At 39.8% G+C, this 14352-nt stretch overlaps 3 protein-coding genes across 2 annotated transcripts in view; 1 reads left to right on the top strand and 2 right to left on the bottom strand.

Moving 5' to 3' along the window:
* Erich1 (glutamate-rich 1) overlaps positions 1 to 14352 on the bottom strand; it is a gene marked incomplete at its 5' end in the record, with an annotated part of 52793804 nt that overhangs the window by 5125258 nt on the left and 47654194 nt on the right.
* LOC148000626 (alpha-defensin 24-like) overlaps positions 1 to 14352 on the top strand; it is a 44649-nt gene that overhangs the window by 25657 nt on the left and 4640 nt on the right. The window lies entirely within an intron of this gene.
* Defa8 (defensin alpha 8) lies at positions 10865 to 11898 on the bottom strand. Its single transcript, NM_001033077.2, is given in 2 exon segments — positions 10865 to 11099; positions 11682 to 11898. Coding segments are annotated over 2 exon segments (312 nt in total). The 5' UTR covers positions 11854 to 11898; the 3' UTR covers positions 10865 to 10959.

Below are 14352 nucleotides of genomic sequence, written 5' to 3'. Positions count from 1 at the left end.
AAATTAAAAACTTTTTAGAATTTAATGAAAATGAAGATACAACATACTCAAACTTATGGGACACAATGAAAGCTGTGCTAAGAGGAAAACTCATAGCGCTGAGTGCCTGCAGAAAGAAACAGGAAAGAGCATATGTCAGCAGCTTGACAGCACACCTAAAAGCTCTAGAACAAAAAGAAGCAAATACACCCAGGAGGAGTAGAAGGCAGGAAATAATCAAACTCAGAGCTGAAATCAACCAAGTAGAAACAAAAAGGACCATAGAAAGAATCAACAGAACCAAAAGTTGGTTCTTTGAGAAAATCAACAAGATAGATAAACCCTTAGCCAGACTAACGAGAGGACACAGAGAGTGTGTCCAAATTAACAAAATCAGAAATGAAAAGGGAGACATAACTACAGATTCGGAGGAAATTCAAAAAATCATCAGATCTTACTATAAAAACCTATATTCAACAAAATTTGAAAATCTTCAGGAAATGGACAATTTCCTAGACAGATACCAGGTATCGAAGTTAAATCAGGAACAGATAAACCAGTTAAACAACCCCATAACTCCTAAGGAAATAGAAGCAGTCATTAAAGGTCTCCCAACCAAAAAGAGCCCAGGTCCAGACGGGTTTAGTGCAGAATTCTATCAAACCTTCATAGAAGACCTCATACCAATATTATCCAAACTATTCCACAAAATTGAAACAGATGGAGCCCTACCGAATTCCTTCTACGAAGCCACAATTACTCTTATACCTAAACCACACAAAGACACAACAAAGAAAGAGAACTTCAGACCAATTTCCCTTATGAATATCGACGCAAAAATACTCAATAAAATTCTGGCAAACCGAATTCAAGAGCACATCAAAACAATCATCCACCATGATCAAGTAGGCTTCATCCCAGGCATGCAGGGATGGTTTAATATACGGAAAACCATCAACGTGATCCATTATATAAACAAACTGAAAGAACAGAACCACATGATCATTTCATTAGATGCTGAGAAAGCATTTGACAAAATTCAACACCCCTTCATGATAAAAGTCCTGGAAAGAATAGGAATTCAAGGCCCATACCTAAACATAGTAAAAGCCATATACAGCAAACCAGTTGCTAACATTAAACTAAATGGAGAGAAACTTGAAGCAATCCCACTAAAATCAGGGACTAGACAAGGCTGCCCACTCTCTCCCTACTTATTCAATATAGTTCTTGAAGTTCTAGCCAGAGCAATCAGACAACAAAAGGAGATCAAAGGGATACAGATCGGAAAAGAAGAGGTCAAAATATCACTATTTGCAGATGACATGATAGTATATTTAAGTGATCCCAAAAGTTCCACCAGAGAACTACTAAAGCTGATAAACAACTTCAGCAAAGTGGCTGGGTATAAAATTAACTCAAATAAATCAGTTGCTTTCCTCTATACAAAAGAGAAACAAGCCGAGAAAGAAATTAGGGAAACGACACCCTTCATAATAGACCCAAATAATATAAAGTACCTCGGTGTGACTCTAACCAAGCAAGTAAAAGATCTGTACAATAAGAACTTCAAGACACTGAGGAAAGAAATTGAAGAAGACCTCAGAAGATGGAAAGATCTCCCATGCTCATGGATTGGCAGGATTAATATGGTAAAAATGGCCATTTTACCAAAAGCAATCTACAGATTCAATGCAATCCCCATCAAAATACCAATCCAATTCTTCAAAGAGTTAGACAGAACAATTTGCAAATTCATCTGGAATAACAAAAAACCCAGGATAGCTAAAGCTATCCTCAACAATAAAAGGACTTCAGGGGGAATCACTATCCCTGAACTCAAGCAGTATTACAGAGCAATAGTGATAAAAACTGCATGGTATTGGTACAGAGACAGACAGATAGACCAATGGAATAGAATTGAAGACCCAGAAATGAACCCACACACCTATGGTCACTTGATTTTTGACAAAGGAGCCAAAACCATCCAATGGAAAAAAGATAGTATTTTCAGCAAATGGTGCTGGTTCAACTGGAGGGCAACATGTAGAAGAATGCAGATCGATCCATCCTTATCACCCTGTACAAAGCTTAAGTCCAAGTGGATCAAGGACCTCCACATCAAACCAGACACACTCAAACTAATAGAAGAAAAACTAGGGAAGCATCTGGAACACATGGGCACTGGAAAAAATTTCCTGAACAAAACACCAATGGCTTATGCTCTAAGATCAAGAATCGACAAATGGGATCTCATAAAACTGCAAAGCTTCTGTAAGGCAAAGGACACTGTGGTTAGGACAAAACGGCAACCAACAGATTGGGAAAAGATCTTTACCAATCCTACAACAGATAGAGGCCTTATTTCCAAAATATACAAAGAACTCAAGAAGTTAGACCGCAGGGAAACAAATAACCCTATTAAAAAATGGGGTTCAGAGCTAAACAAAGAATTCACAGCTGAGGAATGCCGAATGGCTGAGAAACACCTAAAGAAATGTTCAACATCTTTAGTCATAAGGGAAATGCAAATCAAAACAACCCTGAGATTTCACCTCACACCAGTGCGATTGGCTAAGATCAAAAACTCAGGTGACAGCAGATGCTGGCGAGGATGTGGAGAAAGAGGAACACTCCTCCATTGTTGGTGGGATTGCAGACTGGTAAAACCATTCTGGAAATCAGTCTGGAGGTTCCTCAGAAAATTGGACATTGAACTGCCTGAGGATCCAGCTATACCTCTCTTGGGCATATACCCAAAAGATGCCTCAACATATAAAAGAGACACGTGCTCCACTATGTTCATCGCAGCCTTATTTATAATAGCCAGAAGCTGGAAAGAACCCAGATGCCCTTCAACAGAGGAATGGATACAGAAAATGTGGTACATCTACACAATGGAATATTACTCAGCTATCAAAAACAACGAGTTTATGAAATTCGTAGGCAAATGGTTGGAACTGGAAAATATCATCCTGAGTGAGCTAACCCAATCACAGAAAGACATACATGGTATGCACTCATTGATAAGTGGCTATTAGCCCAAATGCTTGAATTACCCTAGATCCCTAGAACAAACGAAACTCAAGACGGATGATCAAAATGTGAATGCTTCACTCCTTCTTTAAATGAGGAAAAAGAATACCCTTGGCAGGGAAGGGAGAGGCAAAGATTAAAACAGAGACTGAAGGAACACCCATTCAGAGCCTGCCCCACATGTGGCCCATACATATACAGCCACCCAATTAGACAAGATGGATGAAGCAAAGAAGTGCAGACCGACAGGAGCCGGATGTAGATCGCTCCTGAGAGACACAGCCAGAATACAGCAAATATAGAGGCGAATGCCAGCAGCAAACCACTGAACTGAGAATAGGTCCCCTATTGAAGGAATCAGAGAAAGAACTGGAAGAGCTTGAAGGGGCTCGAGACCCCAAAAGTACAACAATGCCAAGCAACCAGAGCTTCCAGGGACTAAGCCACTACCTAAAGACTATACATGGACTGACCCTGGACTCTGACCCCATAGGTAGCAATGAATATCCTAGTAAGAGCACCAGTGGAAGGGGAAGCCCTGGGTCCTGCTAAGACTGAACCCACAGTGAACTAGTCTATGGGGGGAGGGCAGCAATGGGGGGAGGGTTGGGAGGGGAACACCCATAAGGAAGGGGAGGGGGGAGGGGTATGTTTGCCCGGAAACCGGGAAAGGGAATAACACTCGAAATGTATATAAGAAATACTCAAGTTAATAAATAAAAAAAAAAAGAAATGTAAATAAGAAATACCCAAGTTAATAAAGATGAAAAAATAAATAAATAAATAAATAAAATAAATTAAAAAAAAAAAAACAAACTGGATACGCAATGAGGACCCTGCATTCTGCTGCCTACAGGAAACACACCTCAGAGACAAAGACAGACACTACCTCAGAGTGAAAGGCTGGAAAACAACTTTCCAAGCAAATGGTCAGAAGAAGCAAGCTGGAGTAGCCATTCTAATATCAAATAAAATCAATTTTCAATTAAAAGTCATCAAAAAAGATAAGGAAGGACACTTCATATTCATCAAAGGAAAAATCCACCAAGATGAACTCTCAATCCTCATCTTCGATTGGTTTATATACAAGTGTGCAATTTCTAGGCTTGAAAGTAAAATGATGCTATCTGGTGCTGGATAGAGGAGCCTTATTTTTTATTATGGCAGCTTGCTATTTTTGTAACATGGTGATTTGGTTGAACACAATAAAGTACAGTAGTAACTGATCTCCCCCTCTTCCTGGATGAGTGAGGAGATGATTAAATGTTGATGTCAGCATCCATGAGCATATTCAGATGAGCTTCTGCTTCTGTTGAAAAGGATGCTGTGTTTGATTGTGGTCCGAAGCTTTGAAGCACTACTTGGCATCTCCTTCCTTGGAGGTCTCACTGTTTAAACATAACAGATTTGATAGCTTGTTGGTAAGGTGAGGTCCAGCTTGTCTCCACTAGGTCATCTTCATGTGAATCCGGTGGTTATACGGTTTTGTTCTAGGGATATTTCATTTTTTTAATAACGGTTTTAGCTGACATTCATGGAGAGAATGAATCCTTAGAAGTGTGCCACTAGTGAAAGGAAATCCTGTCTAGAGTATGTTTCTTTACAAAGCTGTGTCACACCATCCTTTGGGCCCTCTGCTGGAAAAGTAGAATCAAGTCTCAAATAATGCCTTTTAAATTGTATCCTCTAGTATTATAGATGTAGGACAGTACTGTATCATACCTCTGTGGATGTAAAATAGCTTGTACCTGCTTTATGATACGTAGTAGTGACCGTGCTTTATCAGAGCTGTTTTTAATGATGTTGCTCAGAATGTTTTCTTTCCAGATGATGATTGAGAAGCTAATTAAAAAAAAAAATGGTGCCAGGTACCACAAGAGTAACAGAACTGTGCTGTTTTCTCGGGTTTTGTTTTTTTACTTTTTTTTTTTAATGGAGTGTGCTGGATGTCTCTACAGTTTTGTTCAGATGACTGCAGAACCTGGAAAAGCTGTTGCTGCTGTTGATGCATAACACACTGCTATTATTGGTCTTTTTATATAAATATAAATATATATATACAGATATATAATTTGAATTTTTTGAAACTTTACCTGTGCTGTCAACTTTCGAAAAAAGTATCCCCGTTTACTGTGTTGAGTTGGCACTGTACAGAAATTAACAGCCATATTGGTCTAGAAATGTTGAACTTAAGTTTTTTCCATTTGTACAGGGGTAACACACTGTATTAAATATGTAAGGTCTTATATACGTGGGTTTGATTACAAAAACTAATAAAGTATTCTCTAAATTAAAAAAAAGAAATGAAAAGGGAGACATAACTACAGATTCAGAGGAAATTCAAAAAATCATCAGATCTTACTATAAAAGCCTATATTCAACAAAACTTGAAAATCTGCAGGAAATGGACAATTTCCTAGACAGATACCAGGTACCGAAGTTAAATCAGGAACAGATAAACCAGTTAAACAACCCCATAACTCCTAAGGAAATAGAAGCAGTCATTAAAGGTCTCCCAACCAAAAAGAGCCCAGGTCCAGACGGGTTTAGTGCAGAATTCTATCAGACCTTCATAGAAGACCTCATACCAATATTATCCAAACTATTCCACAAAATTGAAACAGATGGAGCACTACCGAATTCCTTCTATGAAGCCACAATTACTCTTATACCTAAACCACACAAAGACACAACAAAGAAAGAGAACTTCAGACCAATTTCCCTTATGAATATCGACGCAAAGATACTCAATAAAATTCTGGCAAACCGAATCGAAGAGCACATCAAAACAATCATCCACCATGACCAAGTAGGCTTCATCCCAGGCATGCAGGGATGGTTTAACATACGGAAAACCATTAACGTGATCCATTATATAAACAAACTGAAAGAACAAAACCACATGATCATTTCATTAGATGCTGAGAAAGCATTTCACAAAATTCAACACCCCTTCATGATAAAAGTCCTGGAAAGAATAGGAATTCAAGGCCCATACCTAAACATAGCAAAAGCCATATACAGCAAACCAGTTGCTAACATTAAACTAAATGGAGAGAAACTTGAAGCAATCCCACTAAAATCAGGGACTAGACAAGGCTGCCCACTCTCTCCCTACTTATTCAATATAGTTCTTGAAGTTCTAGCCAGAGCAATCAGACAACAAAAGGAGGTCAAGGGGATACAGATCGGAAAAGAAGAAGTCAAAATATCACTATTTGCAGATGATATGATAGTATATTTAAGTGATCCCAAAAGTTCCACCAGAGAACTACTAAAGCTGATAAACAACTTCAGCAAAGTGGCTGGGTATAAAATTAACTCAAATAAATCAGTAGCCTTCCTCTACACAGAAGAGAAACAAGCCGAGAAAGAAATTAGGGAAACGACACCCTTCATAATAGACCCAAATAAAATAAAGTACCTCGGTGTGACCTTAACCAAGCAAGTAAAAGATCTGTACAATAAGAACTTCAAGACACTGAAGAAAGAAATTGAAGAAGACCTTAGAAGATGGAAAGATCTCCCATGCTCATGGATTGGCAGGATCAATATAGTAAAAATCGCCATTTTACCAAAAGCGATCTACAGATTCAATGCAATCCCCATCAAAATACCAATCCAATTCTTCAAAGAGTTAGACAGAACAATTTGCAAATTCATCTGGAATAACAAAAAACCCAGGATAGCTAAAACTATCCTCAACAATAAAAGGACTTCAGGGGGAATCACTATCCCTGAACTCAAGCAGTATTACAGAGCAATAGTGATAAAAACTGCATGGTATTGGTACAGAGACAGACAGATAGACCAATGGAATAGAATTGAAGACCCAGAAATGAACCCACACATCTATGGTCACTTGATTTTTGACAAAGGAGCCAAAACCATCCAATGGAAAAAAGATAGCATTTTCAGCAAATGGTGCTGGTTCAACTGGAGGTCAATATGTAGAAGAATGCAGATCGATCCATGCTTATCACCCTTTACAAAGCTTAAGTCCAAGTGGATCAAGGACCTCCACATCAAACCAGACACACTCAAACTAATAGAAGAAAAACTAGGGAAGCATCTGGAACACATGGGCACTGGAAAAAATTTCCTGAACAAAACACCAATGGCTTTTGCTCTAAGATCATGAATCAACAAATGGGATCTCATAAAACTGCAAAGCTTCTGTAAGGCAAAGGACACTGTGGTTAGGACAAAACGGCAACCAACAGATTGGGAAAAGATCTTTACCAATCCTACAACAGATAGGTATCCAAAAATATACAAAGATTATATCCAAAATATACAAAGAACTCAAGAAGTTAGACCGCAGGGAGACAAATAACCCTATTAAAAATGGGGTTCAGAGCTAAACAAACAATTCACAGCTGAGGAATGCCGAATGGCTGAGAAACACCTAAAGAAATGTTCAACATCTTTAGTCATAAGGGAAATGCAAATCAAAACAACCCTGAGATTTCACCTCACACCAGTGAGAATGGCTAAGATCAAAAACTCAGGTGACAGCAGATGCTGGCGAGGATGTGGAGAAAGAGGAACACTCCTCCATTGTTGGTGGGATTGCAGACTGGTACAACCATTCTGGAAATCAGTCTGGAGGTTCCTCAGAAAATTGGACATTGAACTGCCTGAGGATCCAGCTATATCTCTTTTGGGCATATACCCAAAAGATGCCCCAACATATAAAAAAGACACATGCTCCACTATGTTCATCGCAGCCTTATTTATAATAGCCAGAAGCTGGAAAGAACCCAGATGCCCTTCAACAGAGGAATGGATACAGAAAATGTGGTACATCTACACAATGGAATATTACTCAGCTATCAAAAACAACGACTTTATGAAATTCGTAGGCAAATGGTTGGAACTGGAAAATATCATCCTGAGTGAGCTAACCCAATCACAGAAAGACATACATGGTATGCACTCAGTGATAAGTGGCTATTAGCCCAAGGGCTTGAATTACCCTAGATGCCTAGAACAAATGAAACTCAAGACGGATGATCAAAATGTGAATGCTTCACTCCTTCTTTAAAAGGGGAACAAGAATACCCTTGGCAGGGAAGAGAGAGACAAAGATTAAAACAGAGACTGAAGGAACACCCATTCAGAGCCTGCCCCACATGTGGCCCATACATGTACAGCCACCCAATTAGACAAGATGGATGAAGCAAAGAAGTGCAGACCGACAGGAGCAGGATGTAGATCACTCCTGAGAGACACAGCCAGAATACAGCAAATACAGAGGCGAATGCCAGCAGCAAACCACTGAACTGAGAATAGGACCCCCGTTGAAGGAATCAGGGAAAGAACTGGAAGAGCTTGAATGGGCTCGAGACCCCATATGTACAACAATGCCAAGCAACCAGAGCTTCTAGGGACTAAGCCACTACCCAAAGACTATACATGGACTGACCCTGGGCTCCAACTGCACAGGTAGCAATGAATATCCTAGTAAGAGCACCAGTGGAAGGGGAAGCCCTGGGTCCTGCTAAGACTGAACCCCCAGTGAACTAGACTGTTGGGGGGAGGGCGGCAATGGGGGGAGGGTTGGGAGGGGAACACCCATAGGAAGGGGAGGGGGGACGGGAATGTTTGCCTGGAAACCAGGAAAGGGAATAACATTCGAAATGTATATAAGAAATACTCAAGTTAATAAAAAAAAGAAAAAAAAGAAAAAAAGAATCTTCCTCTTCTTCTTCTCCTTCTTCTCCTTCTTCTTCTTCTTCTTCTTCTTCTTCTTCTTCTTCTTCTTCTTCTTCTTCTTCTTCTTCTCCTCCTTCTCCTTCTCCTTCTCCTTCTCCTTCTCCTTCTCCTTCTCCTTCTCCTTCTCCTTCTCCTTCTCCTTCTCCTTCTCCTTCTCCTTCTCCTTCTCCTTCTCCTTCTCCTTCTCCTTCTTCTTCTTCTTCTTCTTCTTCTTCTTCTTCTTCTTCTTCTTCTTCTTCTTCTTCTTCTTCTTCTAATGGTTTGAGTGTGTCTGCTTTGGTGTGGAGGTCCTTGAATCACTTGGACTTGAGCTTTGTACAGGGTGATAAGAATGGATCGATTTGCATTCTTCTACATGCTGACCTCCAATTAAGCCATTACCATTTGTTGAACATTGTATCTTTTCTCTACTGGATGGTTTTAGCTCCTTTGTCAAAGATCAAGTGACCATAGGTGTGTGGTCTACTTGCCTGTCTCTGTACCAATACCATACAAATTTTATCATGATTGCTCTGTAAAACAGCTTGAGGTCAGGGATGGTGGTTCCCCCAGAAGTTATTTTACTGTTGCTGATAGTTTTCACAAACTTGGGTTTATTGTTATTCCAAATGAATTTGAAAATTGATCTTTCTAACTCTATGAAGAAGTGAGTTAAAATTTTGATGGGGATTGCATTGGATTTTTAGATTGCTTTTGGCAAGATGGCCATTTTTACATATTAATACTGCCAATGCATGAGCCTGGCAGTATTCCCACCTTCTGAGATATTCCTCAATTTCTTTCTTCAGAGACATGAAGTTCTTGTCCTACAGATCTTTCCCTTGCTTGGTTAGACTCACACTGAGGTATTTTATGTTATTTGTGACTATTCTGAAGGGTATCATTTTCCCAATTTCTTTCTCAGTCTGATTATCCTTTGAGTAGAGGTAGGCAACTGATTTGTTGGAGTTATTTTATGTTTAGCCACTTTGCTGAAGTTGTTTAGTACGAGTTCTTTGGTGGAACTTTTTTGGGGTCACTTATGTATATTATCACATCATCTACAAATAGTGATATTTTTACTTCTTCCTTTCCAAGTTGTTTCCCTTTGACCTCCTTTTGTTTTCTGATTGCTCTGGCTAGGACTTAGAGTACTACATTGAGTAGATAGAGAGAGACTGGGCAGCCTTGTCTAATCCCTGATTTTACTGAGATTGCTTTAAGTTTCACTCCATTTAGTTTGATGCTGGTTACTGATTTGCTCCATATTGCTTTTACTATGTTTAAGTATGAGCCTTGAATTGCTGATCTTTCCAAGACTTTTAACATGAAGGGGTGTTGAATTTTGTCAAATGCTATCTCAGAACCTATTGGGATGATCGTGTGGTGTTTTTCTTTGAGTTTGTTTATATAGTGGATTACATTGATGCATTCCCATACACTGAACAGACCCTGCATTTCTGGGATGAAGACTGCTTAATCATAATGAATGATCATTTTGATGCATTCTTGGATTTGGTTTGTGAGAATTTTATTGAGTATTTTTGTGTCAATATTCATAAGGGAAATTGATCTGAAGTTCTCTTTTTTGTTGGGTCTTTGTCGGGTTTACGTATAAGAGTAATTGTTGCTTCATAGAAGGAATTGGGTAGTGTACCTTCTGTTTCTTTTTTGTCCAATAGTTTGGATGGTATTGGAAATATATTTTCTATGAAGGTCTGATCTCACATAGTGGAGCATGTGTTCTAGTTATATGTTGTTAGAGGCAGAATGATGTTTGTGTGGCTTTTGTCTTTTGGGTTTGTTGCAAGGAGATTACTTTCTTGCTTTTTCTAGGATGTAGTTTATTGCCTCAGAGTTCATAATAGCTACAGGAGGGAAACAATGTAATCTCCTTCAACAGAAAAAATAGAACATGAAAATCTGGAACTAATTTTTGAGGGTGACTCTAATCTAAAGGACAGAAGACTTGATAGACACAGAAGCAGCTGGCGCAGACCATCTTGTCTCTTTGGATCTAACCTCCTGCTCATCCTTGATATGACTGCTGAAATGTGACCAAGACTTCTTTTACAAAGGATTCACTGAAGATTTTGCTACATGGCTCAGGAGAGTCCTGTCTAAGCCACATAGAAAGCATCAAAAAAACATAAACAGGTTATTTGTCTGCAAGGGGTTTATTGGAGAAGGAAAAGCAGTCGAGTTGAAGCCCAAGAATGACAGATTGTGAGGTCCCAGTTCACGTGGTTATGTCCTCCCTGGTGTCCATTGTTGTATGCAGCAGATTTTGCGTTTTATAAATAGACCTGGACGACAGGACCCCTCGGCCTTTTCATAAGGTCTGCAGAACTTTCGGCAATGGCACTGCTTTAATGGCCATCCTATCTCTGAGGAAACAAGAAAGCATCAGGCATGAAGTAAGGAGGCCAGTAGTGTGTAACAGTGAACTACCCCATGAAGATGTCCTGTGCATGGTAGAGAGTAGGTTTGCTGTGTGGGTGACATCACAGCCAGCACAGTGATCAACCCCAAACACATGGAGATAAGATGTTTAACAAGTGTTAATCACATATAGGAATTTTCATCTACACCATATTCTAACAGTTTTTTTGTGTTTTCTTGACCCAACACCTTCATACACTGGCATTTGGGTACCAATCTAATTTTTAAAGTAAAACGGATATTTCTTCCTGTAATAAAATTATCACTCAGGTTTAAAGAACTAATCAATATGTTTTATATTTTAAAGGTTTTTCACAGATAAATTGTTAGACCGAAATCTTAAAAGGAAAAAGTCAAGCCCAATGGCTTGTCTCTCACTGTTATTTCTATGAATAAGACAGGGAAGTTCTGAAAGGATCAGTAGACAGCTACCTGAACCAGACTGTCCTTGACAGGACTCCAGGGCTAATCTACAACCCTCCATCAGGAGACTCCAGGCCTCCATCATTCTGTGCACAAGCACGCACCTAAATTTTGAAGAGCAGAGGCTTCTGGGCCTTCAAAGGAGACAGACATATCCTGGTCCTCATCTGCTGGCTGCTCCTCAGTTTTAGTCTCTTCTTCTGCCTCTTGAATGTGATCAGCCTGGACCTGGAATGCCAGCAGGACAAGGGCAGAGAGGAGGACAAGAGTCTTCATGGCTGGAAGTCACCTGGAGGATTGGTGAGCTGGAGACCAGTGTGTGGAGAGAGGAGCCAGCCTGCATTTATAGGGCAAAGAACATGCCCCACACTTAGAGAAGGCACTCATTGATGGCAACTGCTCCCAGCTGTTGTCCTCAGGATCCCTTTGATGTTCCTCTGTCCTCAAGGCTTCCTTCCTGATGCTCTGTGTGTTCACTGACACCCCTCCCCTCATGCACACTCCCACTGATAATGATGAACAGGCTTTGCTGTCCTCCCCTGTTTCCCATCTGCTTGAGTATTTACCTCTCAGTGGTCAGGAAAGAAAATAGCTGAACACTGCCTAATTTAATGAGCTCATAGAACAAACAATTTTTGTGTTTTCAAGTTGGAGCCTGCTATTCTCAGAAACTGTGGATCCGGGACCAGTCCTTGACCAGGTGGACTGGACACTCAATTTTTTTTGCAAGTTTTTGTGTATTAGCAATTGTCCTCATCAAGGCAAACTTTGTGAATCACCTCCTTTGGGGCCATTATAAGGTATGATGGCTTTATGGTGCCCTCTAGTGAATTGAGTTCAAGTTTCTAGGATTTGTCAGAGTGAAGCTGTAGTGGGTTGTTCTGAAGAAGCCAAAGTCATGGAACACATCTGCCAAGAGTGAGCTCCAGGTGGCTCTTCATGCTCAGGACCCTCAAGCCATGGGGTGTTTCCCAGGTCTGAGATGCTGCAATGCTTTTACTTTTAGACAATGAGACCTGACCTACAGGAAAGGACATCCACAATGTAGAGAGGCTCAGAAGCTGCTACCCGGTCTCGAGAAGTGCCGCCATGTCATTCAGGAACACTCTTCAGTCTGTGTTTATCCCATGTCTCTCACCACACACACAGCAAAAGGTCCAGAGCATCCTGTTGTTTACAGTCAGTGTATGGAGTCCCACTGTCACAGGTGCCAGCTCCTATTTACATGTTAATAAATACTATTCATTGGCTACAATGTTTTTACTTACAGCTCTGTGTAAAAGCTAGTGAAGCAGCAAGAATATTATTTACATACATATTGAACATACATACTGAACATACATATATCTTTATATATTTAACATATATATCATTGTTAAATGGGATATGACCACATGAATCTCTCTGTAGGCTTAGAACTATCAGTCAAGAAGCACACCTTACATTTCAGACACATTATTGACTTTTCTGATTATCACAGAGTTGGTCTCAGGAGCACTTACTAAAATTTGCATGCCCAAGATTCCATGCCCATGTGAAGGTTTTCTATTTCAGGGTTTTCTCTTTCTGTCCTTCCTAATAGTGTCCAGTACAGAACTGGTCATGAAAGTCCAAAGCATGCAGAACCAGCACAATATGTCCATCCAGAAGAAAGCTCTTCTGAGGACAGCAATCAACTTTTCTTTTACACCATCATTTTCATTTTCTTCCTGCTTTATGTTCTCTTCTTCCTCTCTTCACCAACCCTGGTGACATCAGCTGTCTCTCTTGGGGAAAGGCACCAAGTTGTGGACACCAGAGACGGTAGAGACCAGAGTCCTCTGTCTGTGAACTTGCACCCAGTCATTTAGAGACTTTTGTGTTTATTGGGCCTTGGGGGAAAAACTTCTTTTTTTTTTTTTGAACATCTACTTACTTAATCCATGCTTATGAATACACTGCAGATGTGTTCAGAGACCAGCAGAGGGCATTGGAACCCCATTACAGATGATTGTAAGTCAGCATATGGTTCCTGGGAATTGAACTCAGGACCTCTGTCCTTAACTCGTACTGTAATATTTTTCTTATAGTCCTAGTCCCAATCTGATAGGACAAATTGAGATTTCAGTATTAGTAGTACATTTTTCTCATAAGGTGCCAAAGAAGTGTACAAGTGGGCTAATTCCCCTGGTACTGGAGTTCCAGAATGCTATGAGCTGCTATGTGGGTTCTAGAACTGAATCTGGGTCCTCTGCAACACTATCAAGCCATCCCTTCAGCCCCTCATTTTCTTTAATTCATCTTTAGCTGCCATTCATAAGTCTCAGAAATATTCTATTTGTAGTAAATGTTACAAATTTCTATACATATTATTGTTTTTCTTTTCCAGTTTTATTTGCTCTTACAAACAACCTACTATTTAATTTCCTTCAATGATATTTCTGAGTTTTCTTCCTTTAATTTAAGTTTGTAAAACTCGAGCCTGTGTGTTTTAGTGGCAGTAGAAAAATTCCTACCACCTCCTGGGTTTGAGACAGAGTTATCTTTCTTACCCTCTCACTTCCACAACTGAGGAATTTCGACCTTTTCATGGAGGGTGTTAAGGATTTTCAGTAGTCCAACATATGATATCACATGTGAATGCACAACAAGACATTAGGAAGTAGGGCTGTGGATGGAACAGGTGGACAAGAGACACGAAAGTGATGTTGGAAAATGGAGTTCTTTGTAGTTCATTGCTAATTCTCCTATTACTAAATCTTGTCCAACCTTCATCATATATTCAATCATGGTCTC

Source organism: Rattus norvegicus, chromosome 16 (genome assembly GCF_021556685.1).
Source record: "Rattus norvegicus strain SHRSP/BbbUtx chromosome 16, alternate assembly SHRSP_T2T, whole genome shotgun sequence".
In the NCBI taxonomy this organism is placed as follows: domain Eukaryota; kingdom Metazoa; phylum Chordata; class Mammalia; order Rodentia; family Muridae; genus Rattus; species Rattus norvegicus.
This window is presented reverse-complemented; position numbering and strand designations above follow the sequence as displayed.